General features: G+C 43.3%; 2 protein-coding genes across 9 annotated transcripts in view; one reads left to right on the top strand and one right to left on the bottom strand.

Annotated features, from left to right (window-relative positions):
• tfb1m (transcription factor B1, mitochondrial) overlaps positions 1–22,854 on the top strand; it is a 37,480-nt gene that overhangs the window by 12,982 nt on the left and 1,644 nt on the right. The gene's annotated exons all lie outside the window — the stretch shown is intronic.
• LOC140564043 (claudin-20) lies at positions 10,327–22,765 on the bottom strand. Of its 3 annotated transcripts, none has more exons than XM_072689085.1 (2): positions 21,743–22,765; positions 10,327–14,342 (listed from the first exon to the last, which is right to left on the bottom strand). In XM_072689085.1, the coding sequence occupies exon 2, from the start codon at positions 14,219–14,221 to the stop codon at positions 13,487–13,489; it is 735 nt and encodes a 244-aa protein (XP_072545186.1). In that variant the 5' UTR covers positions 14,222–14,342; positions 21,743–22,765; the 3' UTR covers positions 10,327–13,486. The 3 variants fall into 3 exon arrangements, with proteins under 3 accessions (XP_072545186.1, XP_072545187.1, XP_072545188.1); XM_072689086.1 differs by having other exon boundaries at positions 21,913–22,765; XM_072689087.1 differs by lacking the exon at positions 21,743–22,765 and adding an exon at positions 14,557–14,800.

The raw sequence follows: 22,854 nt of genomic DNA, 5'->3' as shown, positions 1-22,854 counted from the left end.
AAATGAAGATCAAATGTCCATATTTAAAAAAAATGAAAAATATAGTGTCCTGAATTTGACTGCATAAATATGAGTTTGCTTATTAGAATTAATCCTTCAACATTTAAGTGTTTTGTTTAGGGTTTTTCCTTCTGTGTAATTAAGGCATATTTGATGTCTAAAGGTGAGGGGGGAATAATCACAGCAAATTATGATGTATTTTGGAACTAGGGATGTCCCGATCTAGTGGATTAGGATCAGGGTTGATCCTAGCATATTTTAATAAATCACGCATCAGCTATTTGATGCCTGATCCAGTTCTGATCCTTTGTTTTTACCACTGCGTTTTAGCAGAACTCCCTCTGGTGTCCCTTAGGCGCCATTATCCGCCATTATTCCCAGCCTGTGGACACTGCAGCAACTGTTTTATATTAGAATGTGAAACCAGACCATAATAACTGTTGTTGTAGAGTTTATGACTATTTATGGCTGGTTAGAAACTAAACTAGCAAGGAAACTCTGTTTTACCAGCAGGAGAACTGCACCCTTCCTTCAGCTTTAAATCAGCACTGAAACTTCGTTTCAGAACGAAGAGGAAGCCAAGAGGAACGGTGACGAAAACCATGTTATGGGTCATTCATGTCACCAGAAAAGTAATTCAGCTTCCAAACAAAATGAATCAGTTCAGAAAGTCACTTTATGTAAATATATGTTATTTAGTGACAATGTTTACTAAAAAGTCTATCAGCACATTTGACCTAAATTGCATTATTTATTGAAATGCAACGATGAGATCAGATCAGTTTCAACTGAGACTCAGCATAATGTCTTATGATCAAATCAGGGGATGAAAACAATGGATCGGGACATCCCTGATTGGTACTATTGATCCTTCTGTGCAAGTCAGAATGAGCTGATATGCAGTAATTGTCATTTATGTGACGAACTAGGTATGTACTCATGATTTCATGTCTGATTGGAAAGGAAATCATTTAGCAGGATCTCAATTTAATATTTATTAATTACATTAATATGCTAATATTAATATATTTGTTAATATTCTGTATTCAAGTTTATTTGAGCATTTTACATTATAAAAAAAAACTATTTAAACTGACTTTTTAGTGTCCTGGTGCAAAGCTCTAGCTATTAGAGTTGTGTATTTGTAAGAACTTAGCGATATGATGCGTAGTGCAATGTAGGGGTTACACATCAGTAAATTGCGATATAGCTAGCAAGGCAATATATATATTGTTGATTTTTGTTTTACTATCAAATTTTAAGAAAACTGTCGTAGTATAAAAAGCACACAGTCATATTCATAAAATCTGGGTAAATTGACTTTTTATCCAAATCAGAACAGTGAGATCTGAAGACTAGAGAGTACAGCACTGCTCTCTAATGGTCAGGGTTTAAACACAACATTAAATGAACCACTGTCTACCACAAATTTTCACATGTAAAGTAATCATTAAAAATCAATACTGTGTTTTTGAGACTTGATACGGTATTGTTTATGGATATTGATATTTCCTACACCCAGTCTAGCTATAAGCTGCTGGCCCCAAGCCTAGTGTCACATTGTTTTGTGTGGAGATAGATATAATATATATATATGTGTGTGTGTGTGTGTGTGTGTGTGTGTGTATATATATATATATATATATATATATATATATATATATATATATATCGACATATACATATATATGTATATACACACACACACACACACACACACAGTGAGAATCCATTCCAAAACGCACACTAACTACTACTATATATCGTATCAAAAAAATCCCCAAGATTTAAGAAATCTGTGGTGTCACTCTGTGACATCTGAATAAGTCTCTGTGGACAGGCCTTAAGGCCATTCAGCAGCTTCTGCATCAAAGCAGCAGAGCTTCACAGCAGTGATGGCCATACGCTTTGTGACCTGCCTCTGACCAGAGTATAGAGGCAGACAGAAAACAGTGGCGTGGGAGCAGAAGAGTTGTTGCTACTGCTGGTGGTGGGGGTGCTGCAGTGTCCTCCCCCCCCACACACAGCAAGAGAGCGGAAAGTGGCCAGAGACAGATTAATGACAGAGATCGATCAGAAAGCAGAGTGAAGAGTACCTCAAACAGATTGTTGTCGGGGTGTCCTGAATAATGCCTGCATCAGCTCCACCTCCAGCGTCTGAGGGAGTAGCATACAGATGTTTTTCGTGTCCACAGATCGAGATGGCCTGGGACCGGTTTTTATATTTCCCTGGTTTTATAAAAAAAAAAAAAAAGGGATCCATTTAAGTTAAGATTCGTGAGGTAAATATTTGTGTATTCGAGATTCGCATATATTAATTTTGTGTAAGATTTGTCTATTCAGAATTCAAGTATCAAAGATTTGGGTATGAATGATTTGTGTGTCAAAGATTTATGTTTCCAAGATTCAAGCATCTAGGATTTGTCAGAGATTTGCATTTCAGACAATATATATTAAGTGTATGAAAGGTTGTCTATTCAGGATTCATGCATCCAAGATTTGTGTGTCAAAGGTTTGTGTATCCGAGATTTGTCTATTCAGGATTCGTGTATTAGTGATTCACGTATCAAAGATTTGTGTGTCAAAGATTCATGCATCCAAGATTTTTCTTTCCAAGATAAGTCAATCTGAGATTCACACATATAAATTTTGTGTATCCAAGGTTGTCTATTCAGGATTTATGCATTCAAGATTTGTGTATCCGAGATTCGCATATCTAAATTGTATATTCGAGATTTGTCTATTTAGGATTCGCGTATCAAAGATTCATGTATGAAAGATGTGTGTGTCAGAGATTTGTCATATATAAATTTTGTGTATCCAAGATTACTCTATTCAGGATTCATCTATCAACATTTTGCTTATTAAATATTTGGGTATGCAAAGATTTGCATATAGAAGATTTTGTGTATCAAAGTTTTGTGTATCTTAGATGTAATAAAGATTCATGTATATAAGATTTGTATAGGCAAGATTTAAGTTTCTGGGATTAGATTTATGATATCAACATTCTCACAATATTTTGAACAGAGTTCAAATGCAGAAAATGATGCCTGTATCCAGTTGTGGCATAAACAACTATTAAGACTAGAGCTGGGAGCTGAGTGGAGAGTGGTGCGTCACATGCTCACGCTGGAGTGAGGGGTTACAAAATCTAGTGTTCAAACAGTGCATTAGAAATGCATCAGATAGAACACCACCTGTCCATGACGCACACTATCATGCTTTTCTCTGCAGGATCACACTGTGCTGGTCTGACCTACACTTTCAGAAATCAAGGAGCCACAGAAGGTTATTTGAGCGACGCCAAAGGAGAACCACTTCTGTCTCCATACAGAACCGATTTTGCAAGAGAGACGTGTGTGTGACGAACTTTTAAACTGTTAAAGAACCTTTACATCGAGTGAAGGTTATTTAAGTCTTTAAAAGGTTCTTCATAGAACCAAAACTGGTTCTCCTTTGTCATCTCTCATTAAGCCTATTGCAGCACATTTTGCAGCATGTTGAGAGTTTGCAACAAAAAGAAAAAGCTAAATGAAACCAGTAATGTAATTATTGCAGTACTAATTAGATTTTGAATATCTATGCAGGGAAAGGTTTCATTTGTTTCTTTGATGTCTGATCCAGCCTTTTCTTCTGCTGTTGGACCGCTGCTGACAACTGCGTATCGGATCAATGCCATCTCTGGCACAGCCTCTGCTGCACACAACCAAACATGCATCAGAACAGCTTCCCTCCCTCCCACCTACATCAAAAAGCACCCAAGCCCAATGACGCACCGTTTTCTGCAGTCAAGTATCGCATACTTTAAGGCAAGTGTGCCTCTTAAGCTCTTAAGATGCTTAATCTTCAGACGTATTATTCAGTTACTGAAAATTATTAAGTAACCAATAGGAAATCAAAATTTTTCTGGTAAGAAATGAAGTACGGCGCCACATACAGGCTCTTGCAAGGTACTGTCTAAGACAAAGTCCTTCTAACACACACACACACAAAATGTGTGTATATATATATATATACATATATATTATATATTTTTTTTTATTGTTTTATTTTTTTTTATTATTATAATTTATTTTTTTACTTTTTTTATATATAAAAAGGTAAAGGTGCACATATTTGTCACTGTACAGCGAAATGTGACCTCTGCATTTAACCCATCTGTGGTAGTAAACACACACACACACACACACACACACACACACACACACACACACACACACTAGTGAACTAGGGGCAGTGAGTGTGCTCAAGGACCCAACAGTGGCAGCTTGCCGAGCCCGGGAATCGAACACAACCCTGTTATCAATAGCCCGGCACTCTAACCGCTGAGCCACCACTGCCCCCATATACACTTAACAGGCCTGGTGCTATGGTGGAAGCCAAGTTCCCAGCTCTAGTTGTAACTGTATGTATATGTGTACACAGGCAGCATTTCTGTCATTCAAATTCTGCTCACAATATTGTGAGACTATTGAATTATGAATCTAATCCTAGAAACTTGAATCTTACACATACAAATCTACATAAATCTTGATTAAATGAATCTTAGATATCTAAGTCTTAGCTACACAAATCATGGATACCTGAGTCATTGATACATAAATTATTGATACACAAATTATTGATGCACAAATCATGAATATATGAATCTTGGATACAATCCTAACTTAAACTAAAGCTTTATAATAAAAAAGGGGGGAGGGCAAGAACTAAAGTTATTCAGTGTAAGATAAAGTCCTAACAAAGACTTCCTTTTAATATTCTTATGACTTTGGCGTCCACTAGAATAATAGAATATGGAATAGAACCGACACAATTAGGACAGTGGCTACATGGCAGGACGGCCTAGCGCTTAACAGACCAGTTTTTTGACAAATGGGGTCAGATCCGGTATCAAAAGGGTTCCATTCGAATAAATGGGGTCAAATGAGGTATCAGGAGTATATGAAAGTTATTCCAATGTCTCTGAAAGCCTGTGGCACCATTCTTTCAATATATCATAGTCCCAAGGTTAAATCTAAAAATACCCCCCCTTTAAAATGAAGCGCTTTGGATGTTGGCCGCAGCTCATAATTAGTCCAGGAGAGCACAGAGCTGGATTATGGCTGAGTCTGCTATGTTTACTTTTAATTATACTGGAATCTGTGAAAATGGTTTCTTCGGGATGAAGGGTAGCGCAAGAAAATTGCAAAAACAGAATTAATTTGTTTATTTATTTAGGGTTATTTTGTCTGGCTAGGTCACACTGGACACACTGTTTGAAAGTCAATAGTCAGTCATTACAGTGTCTTGGAGTTCAATTAGCTTTAAGAACATAACGCAGTGTCTCAGTAGTTTACAGCACAGCCTCAGTGAATCTGGCTGTCGTGAGTCATTGATGATCAATTCATGATGGATGGACAGTTTTACTGAGGAATTGAGAGGAGCACATCAGCATAAATGATGAAATGTGGCAGTGGAGGCAAAGCAGCATTTTGTGCACCACTTCAGAACATTGGGACAATGTCCCACCATTTTTTGAGTGTGTTCAGGCCTCTTATTTAAAAATCTGGACCCTAACCTCCTGGATTAGTACCTTTCTTTGAATCCTAATGCAGCAGTTATTGTGAATTATTTGGTCTCTGTGCTCCACACAGCAGTATAGCCTGTGGAGTCCCACAGGGTTCTATTTTGGGGCTTATGAAAATTTTGTTAAGTATGATCGTATCCGTAGTTTTGAGAGTGAAGAACTAAAGCGTAGGCTTACATACAGGGTCTAACTTACTAACTGGGTTTAACTGACTAATATTTCTGCACTTGGTCACAGTTAATGTTCTCACAGTTCTCCACTGTGGGAATGTTAGAAGAAGTGTGGGGTTTTTTTTTTGTTTGTTTTTTGTTTTTTTCTTCTTCACAGATGTGAGTTGGCCACATTTGCTATCTGAGCAGACAGTATTTTACAGTATTTTAACGTTGACAGAAGCTGAGTTGCATTGCTGAACGTACATTTCAGCTCATCAGTGGCCCGGTGGTCTTTTTGTCACTTAGCCAGATGCTGTTTCACTATGTTGGTTGAAGAGTTGTACATCGTGTCGTGGCTTCTCTGTAATTTATAGCATGGTCTCTATGAATCTGACGGTCATGAGTTATTGATGATCAATTCATAGTGGATGTCGGACAATTTTATGGTGGAACTGAGAGGAGCATGTCAGCATATGAGAGGGAAAGGGGCAATAAATTGTACTTTCATTTGCTCTGCGAGTAGTTGATTTGAAAATTACTGACTTGTATTTGCATGCCCATAAACATGCCCCTTTCCCCCCTCACGGCCCATTTCCTACAATCCATAGCAATACACACAGCTTGGTAGCATAAAAATAAGGTATTTTGAAGATGTATAATGAGCTGTAATCACATTTAATCTCATTTAATACGGGCAAAAGTATTGGGACACCTGCTTATTCATTGAGTACTTAAAAAGTGTCTATCCTGCTTTTGTTGGAGTAACTACTTTCTCTACTGTCCAGAGAATAAGGCTTTCTACTACCTTTTGGAGGAGCATTGCTGTGAGGATTTGATTTCATTCAGTTACAGTCAGGATGTTGGATGGTCACCACCCCACCTCATGCTCAACTCCCCACAGTTTTTTCACTGCTCCACAGCTCAATGCTGCGGGATGTTATACCCCTCCAGCCCACACCTGGCATTAGGAGGCATGGTGCCAATAGGTTCATGTTTATCTGCTCCAGAGTCCTATTTTATTGGCATCGTTTCTCTACAGGGACTAGACAAGCTGTGTATGTGTGCATTTGCATATATGTATCAGCAATAGATGCAACGTAAAGTAGCCAAGTGCATTTACTGAAAGGGGTGTCCACAAACATTTGGACACGTATTTACCTAAAGACATCTCGCATGCAAAGCAGAAGGCTCTGTCTGCACTGTTATTTTGTGCTGAAACACCTCCCACTCTGTGTTCTTGTTCTGGAAGTTTTCACGCCACCAAACAAAAGCGGATTTGGCGAAGCCGCCTGAACAGTTGTTTTGCTCGTAATTGGTCAGGAGAGCTCCTACATCCCGTGCACGAGCAGCTCCCAACCCTTCCATAAAACCTTATTTTAAAAGATGAACGATGCTCAGCCATACGAGCGCACTATAAATATCCCTGACACCCTTCTATTTACTGCGGCCTTAATTTGAGGTAAGAGAGCGTAAAGAAGTATTTCAAAGCATTAAGCCTGTGCTTACTCCAGAACATCACCAGCTGTGAACCGTCAGATCAGATAGTATTATTTTCTTGTGGCCTCTTTTGTCTCTGCAACCCATCCTGCCTGTCTCAGCAGTTTACAGCCCACCAGGCAAGGGCAGTATTATCATTCCTGAGAGCTACGCACTTGGGGTTAGTGCTGCAGAGACGTGAAAGTCCTGATCAGGGCAAGGTCATCTGCTGCATGTGCATACATATGGTGCGAGACAACCGTATTATATCGTCCAGTAGAAGAATAATGGTCTGTTTGAGGAAAAATGCCTCCTTTTAACTCTGGTGAACAATGACGGTGCCTTAACACATTGTCCTCAGTCATGTATTATAGCCCTCTATTATTGCTGATGGAGATTTGATGGCGGAGTCCACTATTGCAGAAGTCCTATCAGTCATACACTTATGAAGTGGCTTAACCAGTTCTTCATACTTACCTGTAGAATAATAAGCATGTATCAATGTGTCCGTGAGCCTCACCAGTTATTTTGAGCAGTACTGAAGCAAATACCACTAAAACAGAGCCTACAGTTCGCCTCCAAGCTAAATGTGCAACTACAAGGCACTTCTTACTTTTCTTCTTGAAAAAAGCCCTAACGAAAAAGCAGACGTCAGATTCATGATGTGTGTTTAAACTGCAGAATTGTTCACAGCTACACTATATGGACAAAAGTATTGGGACACTTGCTAATTCGTTATTTTTTCAGAGATCAAGGGTATTAAAGAAATTGTTTTTCCTGCTTTTTTGGTGTAATTGTCTCTACTGCCCAGGGAAGAAGGCTTTCGAATAGATTTTGGAGGAGCACTGCTATGAGGATTTGCATTCATAAGCATTAGTGAGGTCAGGATGTTGAATGATCACCACCCCACCTCATCCCAGAAGTAATAGATGGAGCACCATCGTTCCAGAGAACACAGGTCCACTGCTCCACAGTTCAGTGCTGGGGGGCTTTATTCCCCTCTAGCCCTTTGTGTAGCCCCTTGTTTATCTGCTCCAGAGTCCTATTCAATTGTCTGTAAAGAGTGTATCTTCACAGAGACAAGACAAGCTCTGTGTGCATTTGCAAATCTGAATTCTGATCTATACGTAACCTCTACAGTACTCTTCCGATCCACCATCACATCTACGGTATTATTTAAACTGTCCATTTTGGAGATACAAGGATTTCGAGTCACTGCAACAATGCTATACTATAATTACATACTTGTTTAGGAATAACTTTTAGAAATTTCTAGAGATTCTCAGAGATTTCGTCGATTTCCCTCCAGATTAATCACGATTGGCTGGATGTTTATTCCATTATGATGACGAAGAGACGGCATGTCAATATTGATGTAATTGACCATGATGAGAACAGACAAACATTAGTGTGAAGAGTCAGCCAGAAGCGCAAACACGCCACAGGTATCTGTACATACAGTCTTTATATAAAGAAGCGTTTATAAAGTAGTTTGCCAAGTACGCCGGAAAGGCCTGCAGGCACATTAAGCAGAATGCAGTTGATAAGAGATGGCAGCTCTGTGAGAGGGACACGTTCAGGATGCCAGGTCTGTATGACACAGCACACAGTGAGCCAATTTCAGCACCATCTCCACTCTGGAGAGCGTTCAGATTGGCTGCACTGTGCCGCAACCTGGATGACTAACCTGCTGCTGCTCTGCAGCCCACAAACCCTAATTAGACGCATATACATCCACATCTTGTCAGCATGCTCATGTGCATTAGTAAGGGGTCCTACTGTGTTTCGGAAAACCTTTTCCAGGAATTGGGAGCAAATTACATGCAGGTAGACTCAATATATCTGACTGATGATGGCAACTTTTTTTAGTTAACAAAGAAAGCTTGTCACTTATGAGGCATGTGTGTTAGTGTCCCATTTACATTCACAAATGTTTGGATATTGAGTGGGGGCTTCCATATACATGCACCTGATATCTGTCTACATGACAGTGCAGCATTATAAATTTGGTGGCTAAAATATATGATTTCAGTGGCTCAGTAGCTCAACATGCCCAAGATGTTTTTAGCAATTCATTCATTTTCCAAGAGTTTCCACGACTGGAAAAATAGTCTCTAAATGTCTAGGTTTTCCAGGATGAGTGGGAACCCAAATTGGTAAAAATGTGGTACCACAACAGATTTTTTTTAACCCATTTTTAGTCATTTCCAATTTTCACCCAGTAGCTAGGACTCCTTCAACCACACAAGTCACATTAAGCAAGCCTCAGCTTCTTCTGAACTGCTGCTAAAGCAGCACCACAGGACAGCTGAACATGCTTGGAGGAGAACAATAACTCCCACCTCTGTTATATCAGCTAATGGACAACTGCATTGACTAGCATTGCACTGTAATGTGAGAGAAAGAGGCCAACTGTGCTCTCTGGGACTCTTGCCCACAGATTTCTGTGGCATCACCATGAATCAAACTGGCAATCTCATTATGATAGAGCCAGTGTTTTGGGACAGTTAAGGAATATAATTCCCTTTCAAACCTCTTCAGTAAAAGCACCCCTTTAATGGACAGCTGTACACATGCATTTGTTGACAAGCTGAAGGTAAAGAAGCATGTGGACTGTGGCTGTAGAGTAATACTACCGGATTTTACACCAATATGACTCTGTAGTAGGAGCAGTGGGAGGATTGCCCTGGAGTGGCAATGACAGAGATGCCATTCTCACCATTATAGTCAGTGGAGCATCTCCACGATGCTGAAGCTGCTATTTTAAGGTACAATTGCTACATAATGTTGCTTTAAGGCGGCTGTGCCACTCGGGAGCACTGTGTAGATTCTAAGGCAGATGTCTTAATGAAAGCTTCTTGTCTAAATCCGCAGAGATGTTTCTGGTCCAGTATCTGTTTTTACTTTGCTCTGTTTTTCACCCGCTCGGTGATCTTATTATGATTTTTAAAAGCATGACCCATGTAATCATGTAAGTGCAATGAATGAATGAATAAGGACCAGCACACCTGCCTGCACTGGACACTGCAGTGAGGACGGTCCAAAAGGTTGTTGGTACAATAGCTCCGTGCCTTCTCTTCACAGGGAAGAGGTGTTATCGAATGAGACTCGTGCTCTATGAGGACATGTTGCTTCCACAAAATAGTTTTATTAATAAAAATATAACTACTTGCACAAGCAGACTGAAACAACAGTAGAGAAACATTTTGAACCTTAATTCTCTGCGAAATCAAGAAGTGCTGAAGCATCCACGAAAAGAATTAGCTGCTATTATCCAATTGAGAACCATTAAAATTTGTCACCAAACAGAACCAGGGGCTGCTCTGTTTTGCTTAGGCCACTTGAAGCTCATGTAATAATGTGCTAATAAACAAGCTACACTGTAATATTTATATATATACTCGTAGTTGAGACTGGTACACCTTTACCAGACGGAAATGGCGTCCTTTCCACGCTAGTACTATTTACATTTCATCTGCCTTTCTTTGTGTAGATTTTTCTCTCAGTGTTTCAACAAAATAAAACTGCAGTAAAATGGGGTTACACAAGAAAAGGTGTAAAATGTGTTGTCTTCTTATAAAGAAGATTCACTATAAACATGCCTGGGTGTTGGAACTGAGATTAGAACTGCATATTCTCCCAAACAAAGAATAAAACACAGAAAATAAAACAAGCTGCCAAACTGGCGATATACATATCTATATATATATATACTGCTTTGTGGAATGTAAAAAAGAATCCCAAAGCATGATAAACATTTCTTAAAATATCCTGAATCTTTAAAGCCTCTTCTAGTCAGCATAAACATTTTCCGGTTATGGAATGACTGTCTCGGAAAAAAAGGAAAAACCTGGAATTGGTCATGTTGGTGCTATGTAAACTTCCGTTTTTCGATACCTGACAGGACAGAGGACGATCCTTCAAATAATAATCATATAACCTTTGTCACGTTTGGCAAGCAGAACACAGTACATATAGATACATATTGCAAAAATAGACATGGATTTGGCACATTCTCAAATGAAACATGGCAGTGTATGGTGAATACAGGGAGGTATGAGGAAGGGGAAGGGTACTTATTGCATTGAGTAAAGGGTGCATGGGGTAGTCATTATGGCCCAGGTGCTGGCATTGTTGGCTGAAGGGTGGGCTAATCCGCCCCAGAAGGGCAGTGCGGTGCTCGTCCGTGCCTACTCAGCATGCCCACGGCTGCCTGCAGGGGGCGAGCTGGGCCTAGCCATCTGCTCGCCCGTGGGAAATCTGTTTGAGAGGAAGAATGCACTGTGCCATCCGTCACTGCCAAAGCTTGCATTGCCAGAGCAGAGCAACATGGGAGATGCATTCCTCCCCTCAGCAAAGTGGAGAGGCATGACTACAGTGGCTTCAAAACCCAGCAGACACACCAACCCACACACACACATACATACACGCTGGCATGGGAGTTGAGAATTTGCACGGATTGAGTTTGAGAGTGTACATGCACCGGCAAACGTGCTCACAACATGCAACTGTTCCTTCCTCGCTGCGTGAGGCAGCATCCATATGCACTCAGCCAGCGAGGATGAGTATGGCACTGAAGAGAGATGAAGAGTGGTGTGCTGCAGGTGGGAATCTGACAGCAGATGTGTACTGCTGACGCATTCGGAACTGAAAATAGGGGCTCAAATCTCCAGGGGGGCAAAAAGTGCTGTTTTGGTTAAAAAGTGGACATCAGCAGATAGCAGACACATAGAGCGTGAACAGCGGCAGCCTCACTGCCTCGAAAACCAGAGTCAACCAGAGCGTTTTAGTCGAATTAGAGCCAGATTTTTAACCCAACCTTCAGAGTCAACCAGCATTTTCATTAAATAACAGCCTTAAAAGATCTTTTGTGAAAGATCCCCAGTGTTGCTGTATTCTTAGAAGGAGAACTGATTGATTGGCAGGCTGCTGATAATGTCCAAATGAAGGTGAATGCGTAGCTGGGGTTGGTCCTCATGCCTGAGAGGGGGTGTTACAGGGTGGTATTTTCTCCAGACATTGATTCCTTTTGGACTGGAGTGACTTACCACAGCCTCCAGTGCTGTGAGACGACAGACGCACAGTGCTTCCCTCCAGCGCAATGAGCGACACAGCCCCCCAGACGATGTATACACATATTTGGGTGCAGGACTCTGTTTCCATGGCAGTGAGTAGCGACGCGAGTAAAAAACACACATGCAGCTCTCTCTCTCTCTTTCTCTCCATGTGTGTGTGTGTGTACACATGGTGCGCGGGTGTACACTTTTTGTGTGTGAGTGGGTGAGCGAGCAGCGAGCAGCATGCAGTCAGCCAGCTTGATTTCGTGTGGGGGGGCAAAATGAGAAAGCGTTGGAACAGCAACACGTCGAATTGTCCGCTCATCACGTACAGGCATCACGTCCCATCCTCGATGTGCCAACCAGAGTGCGAGTTTCTCATACCTGACCCAGCAACCCCTATTCACTCTCTCGTCACGTCCCCCCCCCCCAAAAAAACAATTCCAGCGCTATCATATTCTACAGCTTTTTTCCTTTTTTATAGGCACAGGCAATGTGGCTACGGCTCAGTCTCTACCAGGCATTCTGCTGCATTATGCACAGGCTCCAGACAGCATGCTTAGGCAGAATATCAATCATTCTATCAGCTACCAAAATAAGACAAGACATTTCATTAGTTCTACTGTTACTCAAAGTGGACAGGTCCAGAAAACCACAAAAGGCTTGCAAACTGGCTTTCCCGTACTATTGCCTCGACGAGACATCATATTGCCGACTTACTTTAAACAGAGGTTACCAAAAGATTGTTAGCAGCTAAATGATTGCTTTTTTATTTTCTAATCTTTGGGGAAAGGGGTGGGAAGGGGATTGGGATGAGAAGGGGATGGGGTAAAGAGAAAGATTTCCTCATAGCTAATCCACTCCCCAAGGAACTCTTAATACGATTTGCTTGGATACCGGATATCTGCATTTTATTTATCATCTGCTCTCTCCCTCAACCCTCCGTCTCCGTCATTGCTTTCAGCTTCGGCTGCTACCGCAGCGCACTCTCCACAGCAGCACTGCTGCCTCAGTATTCACGATCCGTCTGTTCCAAGACGTTGCTTAGGGAATACCTCCACCGCTTGTGCTTGCCGATCAAAAAAAAGGGGGAGAAGAGGAAGGAGGGAGTGCATCAAAGTCGCTGTCCTCCTCCCCCTTTCATCTGGTAATCGCCAGAGCCAGGGGTTTGTGCGGCAGCGCCTCGCACGTGTCTGGCTGAGGCTGTATGTTCCCCCCCCCCCCCCCTTTTACACATAGTCTTGCAGGCTGTAGCCAGTCTTGTTATCCAGAGGTGATAGGGAGCAGTATTGGTGCTGGAGCTGCTCTTGCTGCTGTTGTTGCTGGAGCAGCTGCTGCTGCTGTTGCTGCAGCAGGAGTTTGTCCGGAGGCAGCAGGATCAGGTCCTGGGGGCCCTGGCGCTTCCCCGAACAAGACAGGCAGAAGATGGAGCCGCCGACTAAGAGGAAGCCAGCCGAGACGAACGCCACATAGACTGCGCCGCCCGGCTCAAACTTGTTGCTCTCGGGCACGTTGACGTCCAGGAAGCTGACAATCACCTCGTTGGTGTACCACGACGCAGGCACCAGGCACAGAAAGCCAGAGGCCAGGAAGCAGGCACCGGCCGCCAGGGCTGCGTGGCGCTTGGCCCGCCGTCCACCGCCCCAACGGGTGCACTTGAGGCCCAGCGAGGCCAGGCACAGTCCCAGCGCCGCCAGCACGCAGGACAGCACCATGGTGGTGCGGGCCGTCTGCAGGTAGGCGGGCAGCGCCAGCACGGAGTACTTGAGGGTGCAGCTGAACATTCCTGTGCTGTACCATGTGCAGTCCATCCACAGCCCCTGCATCTGCGAGATGGCGGTGATGATGTTGGAGCCCACGTCCGCACTCACCTTCCAGTTGGGCAGCAGCGTGGCCACCGTAGCTCCCAGGATGCCCAGCAGTGCCAGCACGAAGGCGAAGATCTGCGTGCCCGTGGACGCCATCCTGCCGCGTCCTTCCGGCCGGGCACCATTCACCCAGGCTGGCCCTGAGACTCGCCCGTCCGTCAGCTTGTCCGCCCGCTGTGTCTCTCAGCGGCGCAGCCTCCTCAGCACCGGCGCCTGCCTAAGGGGAAATGAAAGAGAGATTTGAGCGAGTGAGTCTCCTCCTCCTCCTCCTCCTCATCCTCATCCTCCCCCCACACACACCACCACCAATACATTCACTTTTCCTTCGCCGGGAACAAAGGGAAGGGTGCATGCAGGCTGCCGAGAGCGAGAGAGTGCCCGTTCCTGCTGATTGCCGGAGAGGGACCCACTGATTTTGCGCTTTCCCCCACCTCCTTTTCCGCCTGCCTTGCCTATGTCTTGTGCCGGCGTCTTCTGGAACTGTTACTGGAGAAGGAGAGATGAGTTTGTGGTATTGGCCAGGCTTCACTATGTGCACTTAAAGCTGCAGTGTCCCTAAACTGAAGAAAGATTAGGACGGTCCCACACATTCAGGTAAATTTAAAGTAACTGGATGCTATTCTCCTCGTTGTTATTGGACTTAATTAACACACATCCTTCTGTTTATGGACTGTATGGCTGTTATACGCCTGTGGTTGCAGAGGATGGCAATATTATAATAGCAGTTTTGCTGGATAGATAGAGGGAGAATGCAGAAATGCCCTTACCTCGGCTGTAGCAGGTTGTTCGCAGCAGCGGCTCCCTGAACACAAATACCACAAACGCCCGGACCAGAGTGTGTGTATGTGTGTATGTGTGTGTGTGTGAGGAAGAGAGAGAGAGAGTGAGCGAGAGAGAGAGAGAGAGATAGATAGCAAGCGTGAGAGGAGAAGAAGAAGGAGGGGGGTTTACAGCTTTTACCCGTGTGAACCCATTCATATGGTCCTTGAGAGGACACCACACACCCTTATGTAGAAGATGCTGCTCGTTACGCACTGCTTTACTCACACGTAGCTAGCTAACCAACTACAAAAGTGCTGCATTTTAGCTAGATATATACTTAGACTACCACCGGGACCACTTCTAGACCCAATTTAGCATATTAGCTTAGCATAAACCCGGGGCTTGTTTATGTTTGGTTTCGGGTTGATTAACTGGTCAAACCTGGTCAAGCAAAGGCGAGGTGTCCAGAACAAGCAAATTTAGACCCTTTTTTTTTGCTCATTTGTGTCTTAAGCTTGTAAGAAGAGACTGAGAAGACGTTTAAAGCCGTTAAACTTGGGAGACTGTACTTAAATATAGGGCTCTGGGGACAGGCAGCGTCTACCGTGGTTGGGATGTTGTGGACGGGGTGCTTCAAGTAGGCCTAAGATGTAGGATTGTGTGTGTGTGTGTGTGTGTGTGTGTGAGTAAAATACCTGTAAAACTAGACAACTATGATAATTTACATTATTATATGAACCTTTACTAATTTACCAAGACCTTTGAATAGACTTACTAGTTAATATGATCCAATGACTTAAAAATATATATATTTTTCATATTTATAAGATCATATTTTAAATGGCTTTTTATTTTCATATCAAATTGAAAAATAATAATAATAAAATAAAACACATGAATAAGTTACTCTCACTCCTCCTAGTCTCTGACCGGCTATAATGATGTGCACGATTAATATGAAGCTTTTAGACGTTTCCGAATATTTTGGTCACTTAGCTCCACCGAGACGACAACACTGCATTTTTCTGTAACTAACTTGTATTATTACATTTTTAGGCTGCGGTCAATCACCATGTGCTGCTCTTGAGAGAGCGGGAGAGAGAGCCAATGACTGTCTATGTCTGGGAAGCAGTATGACCAATGGTTGGGGGTAGACACAGGTACATATAGACCAATGCTGTGTCCTAGACTGTGCTCTGTTTAAGATATATAGTTATATAGTTTTTACAATCCCACAGTACACCGCAATAATAGAGTACTAGCGATGTACACTAGCTGTCATGGAGTATGAATAATTCATAGAGCTGTTGGATTTGAAGATTCACACAGCTTTACTGAGGAAGATTGGCGTTCAGATTTGATTACATGATGCAAATGTGTCTGAAATTGAAAGTCTGTTCTCTGTAATGGTGCTTTTTTTAGGGATCTGGATATTTGTGTGTAGTGTAGAGTAAGGGGGTGGGGTTAAAGAGACGTATACAAGTGTAAGAATATGTAAAATAATTAATAATTAAGAGATCACTGTAGATTCATAATGCGGGCCATTTTCTAAATTTTTTTTTAGATCCCAAAAAGGGGATATATCTGGGAAATAGATGGTGTATGGTCATCCTAGTAAACATTTGCTAGGTTAGCTAGCTCTACAAACTTTTTTTTTGCTTTTTTACAATTAGATTCAACATTAGGTACAACATTAAGGTGCCGTTTTAACCATTTAACCACTTTTAGTAATGTCTTTTAAATGGTTCCTCCTGAGCACTAAAACACAGTCTCCTTCACTTCTCATTTGGCCAGATGTTTGAGCTGCTCACTGTGTCAGAGGACCTGTTCTCTTTCTCTGCTTTTCAAGGTGATCTCTCAGTCTGGCTTCAGCAGCCCTCACCTTATATACAGAAAACCCACCCTAAAGCAGATTTGACCACATGCAACTCTACAGGAGGCTGAAGTCACAGCTGATGCCCCTCTGATCCACCCCCTCCTCCACCTCCCGTTTTCCTCCATCCTATTCCATCCTAACCCATCCCCCTTTTATATTCCTTTCTCCTCTGCAGAGGACGAAGAGGAGAGCGAGGGAGTGGCGCTACGGCCTTGATTCATGAATGACAAAGAGGGCAGGGAAGGATAAAAAGACGACTGTACCTTTTTAACGACAACACCACGTCACAACAAATACCACGCCGCTCTGCCCTAACGTTGTCGTGAGAGTTCAAGTGAGTGAAGGCGACCTGCACCACAAACGAGTGAAGGACTTAGGATGCGGGTGTGTTGTGGGCCAGTTGATTATCTTCATGGTCCTTCTCATTGACATCCACTTCGTTCCGAATCAATACAAGCAAAACTGCAAGCCAAACGCAAACCCTAGCAACAGCACACTCCCGCTCCGTTCGTGGGGGTGCTGCTGACCTTCAGTTGGCGTGTTCTTGGTTCCTGGTGTGTTGCGGAGATGGAAAACATCCTATTATTTGTCGCCTCACCTAGAACCTAGAGTCTGTAAGTGCCGATGCTGCAACCGTACTAGAAAGAAAAATAAATAAATAATTGAAGTAAACCATGTGGGGGAGGCTGTTAACATGTGCCTAGGGACTGTGGTTGTGGGAGGTGGTGATGTGTGAAGGCATGGGAAGCTATTAAAAGTATGATGCCTTGATTTTATCACCTCTCGCTGCTCTTCACTGAGGCTTGACTGGACAAGGAGATGGTCCTTTCTCTACATGAGGGATTTTTATGTCCAATTTTCATTTGCTTTACTTTCTGGAATGAATTGCTTTTCTTTCCCCAGGTTTTCTTCAGAGCCCTTCACGTTTCACAGCTTTGTCTGAAGGTGTCGTCCGATAACTCCAGTAACATAGCTGTCAAAACAACTGCGTTCATACTGAAGCCTGCATTCTAGCGAATAGTATTTGTAAATCCTGTTCTGCTCCAAATGAGTGTGTTTCTACATGGCCTGTCCAGCTTGTCCTGTGTCGTCACATGCACATTTTAAGGCCCGGTATCCTAGAAGACCCTCTCTTGGGGAGGCACCTCTGCCGAGATGCTCAGAGATCAGGCAGCACTTTAGATTCGCATCCATGCCCTGGGCGCTTCGTGAAGCATGGGGGAAGTACCTCATGCACAGCAGTGGCAAACCTCTATGCAGCAAAACGCAACCCAACATGCACTGGTTCCTCACGTTCTCCTTTCACTGGAGGACGACCTCCCCACAACCAAAGTAATCGTGCTTGTCTTTTGAATGGGCCGCCATGATTAATGCATCTCGCCCTCTTGCAGGACTATTTTCTCTCTCCCATTGGTTTATGTATTCCCCAGCTGTATATTCCATTGTTCGCCTGGTCATTATGTAAGGGAAATGATGCTTGCTGTGGTAGCCCTGAGGGCCTGTCACCTCGAATGGATCATTTTTCCTAAGAAATGACAAATAACTTCACGCCCGTTTGGATGGGGCGTCGACACTCAGGTGAAAATAGGTGCGGGGACTTTGAGAATTATGAAGACGAATATAGAGTTATGATGTTGTTCTGATATTGTTGATGGTTGATTCAGAGACTAAAGAGAAAAGCTAGGCAGTTGCAGTTGATTAAATTCTCTACAGTAAAATGGTCTCAAAAATTAGGACAAATTATTAGTTATTTAATGAGAGTCAATTATGAATCCCCATTTTGTTTAGTCTACCATAGGCCGGATTCCTGCACAGCTTTGTGCTCATGCACATTTAATTCAACTCTCCTGTTAATTGCCAGGATTGGGAGGTCTATAAGAGCAGGGAAATCAGCAAACTGCGCCAAACTATGGCCACCGTTGCCCTCCCCTGGTCTAGGCTGTTTAATATGGATTGGGGAAAACTGGCCCTTAGTCCCCATTAACAAACTATAAAACCATGTATCTCTCAAACAACTGTGCATTGCCTGTAAAATTCTGTATACCATTAGTATAAATGAAATACGCAAGGCGGCAAGTCATGGGTGTCAATCTCAGAGACCATAAACCTCATTATTTGTATAATCTCACTGATGCACTATGTGACAGAACTATTGGGACACCTGCTCATTCATTGTTTCTCCTGAAATCAATGGCCTTTTACTAAATTACTGTCCAGGGAAGGCTTTCTACTAGATTTTGTAACACTATCTACTAGAGAGCATTAGTGAGGTCAGGACATGTGATGATCACCACCCCACCTCATCCCAAACTCTTCAGCTCATAACAAAAGTATTGGATCGAGGACCATCAGTCATTCCGGGGAACACAGTTCCACAGCTCAAAATTCTGGTGGGCTTTATACCCCCCTAGCCCACGCCTGGCTTTAGGCATGGTGTCATTAGGTTAATGTTTATCTGCTCCAGAGAGTCCTGTTCTATTGGCAGTACTGCTCTACAGTGACTAGACAAGCTGTATATGTGTGCATTTGCACATCTGTGTCAGCAATGGGGAGCAGTTTATAGCTGAAAGCATTTTTTAGAAGGGGTGTCCAGAAACATTTGGACGTATAGCGTATCTATACATGTCGTTTCTGATGGTCATTTCGATTTTCTTGACTGTGATCTATTCCTCTAAAAATCATACTTCCTCCTTTATACAAATCATACATTCATTTTTACTGTATTAACAGATGTTTTACAGTATTTCCTGTATTCCAGCTTTATACAGCCATATATCTCAAACTGGACAAAACATTTTTTTTTTACAGGTAAACTGAATGATTTGACACCCATGATGTCTTGATTTCTGAAAAGTGTGGATGTTTTTAGCCAGTTTAAAGACCACCGAGTTAGATCCCATTTATTTTTTTGATGCTCCCAGTCATCCCATAAACTGGTGAAAATGTACCAGCATATCTGAGCACTGATCAGCTAAACCAAGTATTGGATGGAAACCACAAATAATACTTGGCTTTCATTAGGAGAGATTAGGAAAAGGTTAAACAAACACGGTGATGTTTTGTATTGGTTTTAATGGTATTTATTCCAATATTAGGGATTATTTCGATGTTTTAAATGTTGTTTCTAGGTGCTATGGGACATTTGCTTGCTTTGCATGTCCAGCTTGTCCTGTTTTATCACATGCACATTTAAAGCCTGGATCAGTATTGGATGGAAACTACAAATACTGGGCTTTCCTAAGGAGAGAGATTGGGATATGATTAAACGGACACAGTGACTTTATGTATTCATTTAAATGGTATTTATTGTAACATTGGCAATTATTTGGATCTTTTAAAAATGCGATGTCTAGGTTCCATAAGGCAAATCAATGTATTATCAAATTAGCACTTATTAGCCCTTTAAATATTTATCATTAAGAACAGTGTGACGACATGGGTAATATATTCGGGAATGTACAGGGCAGGCCTTTATATTAGCCGCAGCTGCATGTTGCTTCATTTCTGAGAACATTTTCCAAGGGTATTGCCCAGGATTAGGGCCACATACTTGGAGAGTTGCTGTGGAAGTGAAGGTTGCTGTTAATTGTGGCTTAGTTTATGAATACAGAGCACAAGTACAGTGCAGTAGCTCCAGACTCTGCATAAAGGAAGTCTTTGTAGGAGGAAAAAAATAGGATTAAATTAGCTGGAGAGAAGAGAGCTTTTTATTAGTGCGAATGTTGAGTCTTATGTAATGAGCCAATTTGGAGGGCAGAATTTGTGTGGAATTCATTAGGGCTCTGATTTGCTTGTTCTTTCCTCTCTTTAAATGCACAGGCAAGCAAGCGAAACCCATGTTTCCATGTTCCAAGGATCTGCCTCAGCACTAGAGGAAAGCAAGATGAACGAGTGCCATGGAAAGAGAGAGTAAAGGGCTAAAGCAGGTTAAGGAGTCATTCTCAGGTTGCTGCACAGGAGCTCCACTCAAAGGCAGAGCATGACACAGTGGGTGCATCTTCAAGGCAGCGCTGGTGGTGGAGGGGAGTGATTTAAGATGGAAGTTTCTCTCGTGTTAAGGTTATCAGAAGAGGATTAATGGTGGGAGCGGGATATATTACCACCAAGCAGCAAGTGAGGACATGTAGCTGCCGTTTTCATAAATCACACTCCAAAGTGACTGGGACAGCCCTGGTGGCTGAAATGCTGCTGCCCGTATAGTCTCGATATCGACTTACCCCAGCCGCCCTCCTAAATCATGAGGTGCGGAATATAAATGGTCTAATTACTGGAGGAGCAAGCAGAATTAAAGGCATTCTTTTTCTGTCGTCGCTTTACAGCAGATGTGGGACCTTCCTGGCTTTGGCTTCCTGCATATTCCCACCACAGCTACTGCAGGAGGAAGAGCAGCATAAAAGCAGCACCTCGCCTGCGTAAGTGACAGGTGGCCACATTGATTTCCTTAATGTCGTTGTTCCTCCTGCACAGTTGATGCGGATGAGGCAGTGGCTTCTGATGGCAGCAGTCACCGTTCCCTTTTTCAGTCGGCTCGGACGTAATGCGTCAATCTTCGTGGCCCCGAAAGCCTTGCATCTCGCCCCTAATTGATTTATAAGCGGAAGTGCGCCGCTCGCTCCAGTCCTGGAAGCCCACAGCTGCTGCCTGAGGGGTGTCCTGCATCACTGCAGCACCAGCAGCTCGGACAAAAAGTTAATAGCACCCCAAGCCGGTGCAGAGCAGAGCTGAGCAGAGCTGAGCAGAGCTAAGTGCAGCTTGGAGGAATCCAGCGCTCAATCAATTACCATGTTTTTTTTGTTTTTTTTTCCCTTCTCTCCTTGGACTAATTAAGTTTCTTCCCTCCCTCCAAACCCCCATTATGCCACCCTCCTGCCCCTCCGAAGGAAAAAAGTGGAGTAAGAAGGAGGTGGGAACAGCAATTAAACACTTCCATATTCAGCAGTACATGACCGAGTAGTTAGCAGAAGACTTTGCAGACATACCTGGTCGTGATGTAGTCCGTGCCTGTCTACATCAGCCTGAGGGCTGTTTTCATATCTGCATCCTCCAGATGGAGCATCAAGCCTTCGTTTCGTTTAGTCCAATTAGTCCTCAGTATATCCAACAGTGGCGGCTAATAAAAAAAACAACAACAAAAAAAAAACAGCCTCACCGATCACCGCTGGCTGCGAGCGTCCCTCCAGCCGGCTTTGCTGCAGGTCGGTGCTTGCGTGGTGGGAGAGGGTGGGTGGGGGAGTTGAGACCCCCTTTGAAGACCCATGCAGGAACAGCTCTCTCGCCGACTCCCGACACACACTCGGATCAAGAGAAAAATGCTTCAGTTTGGGTTTGGCAGCTGTCTGCTTCTCGGCGATTGGCGTTGTGGCTCTTTGTGCGCAATTCCTTTTTATTGCTTACAATGAAAGGAAGAGGCGTCCCTCGGCAGGGGGAAGAGAGAGAAAACGAGCGTGCGAGGGAGGGAGATCTGAGGAGGAGCAGGGCTCTGCTGGGTCTGGCACGATTACTTCAACAGTTTGTCATATCAGCTTAGCGCTGACTGGAGGATTGGCGAAGCAGCAGGGAGAGAAAGGGAGAAAGCGCGAGAGAGAGAGAGAGGGAGAGAGAAGTGAAAGGCCAGTCGTTAGTTCACCTCCCTCACCTTCAAAAGGAGGTCCAAACCCTGAAGTGCCACTACAGTCACCCACCAATAGGTTACAGCCTGCAAAAAGGTCGACTCCTTGAAAACCTGGAGGCTGCAAACGATGCTGATACTGTGTTCACATTCACCCGGCTGCCGAACGTTCGGCGAGCCACAGCCGCGGAGAGAGCCTTGCTTAGTATTCATATCTGAAGAGGCTTGTTTTCATGGCCCTTCAAACAGGTGTTACTGTGGCAACTGGAGCTGGCTTGCCATCACATGCTGCGTCATCCCCCTCCTTATCCACCACTATTTCTTTCCTCCCGTTTTCCTTCCTTTCTTTCTTCATCTCTCCATCCAGCTCGATGTCTGTACATGTGGGTTGGTGTGTGTGGGCGTAGCTCTTGAAGTCCTGCTGTAGCACCGCTATCGGCATTCATATGTGCGCATGTGTGTTTTGTTTCCTGGGCTGTGTGT

This window comes from Salminus brasiliensis, chromosome 10, assembly GCF_030463535.1.
Source record: "Salminus brasiliensis chromosome 10, fSalBra1.hap2, whole genome shotgun sequence".
Classification (NCBI taxonomy): domain Eukaryota; kingdom Metazoa; phylum Chordata; class Actinopteri; order Characiformes; family Bryconidae; genus Salminus; species Salminus brasiliensis.
Note: the sequence above shows the minus strand (reverse complement) of the source record. Positions and strands in the feature narration are given on the sequence as shown.

Bases quoted from the DNA above. Each gene is read 5' to 3' on its own strand.
- LOC140564043 (XM_072689085.1), bottom strand. From the start codon at position 14,221: ATGGCGTCCACGGGCACGCAGATCTTCGCCTTCGTGCTGGCACTGCTG.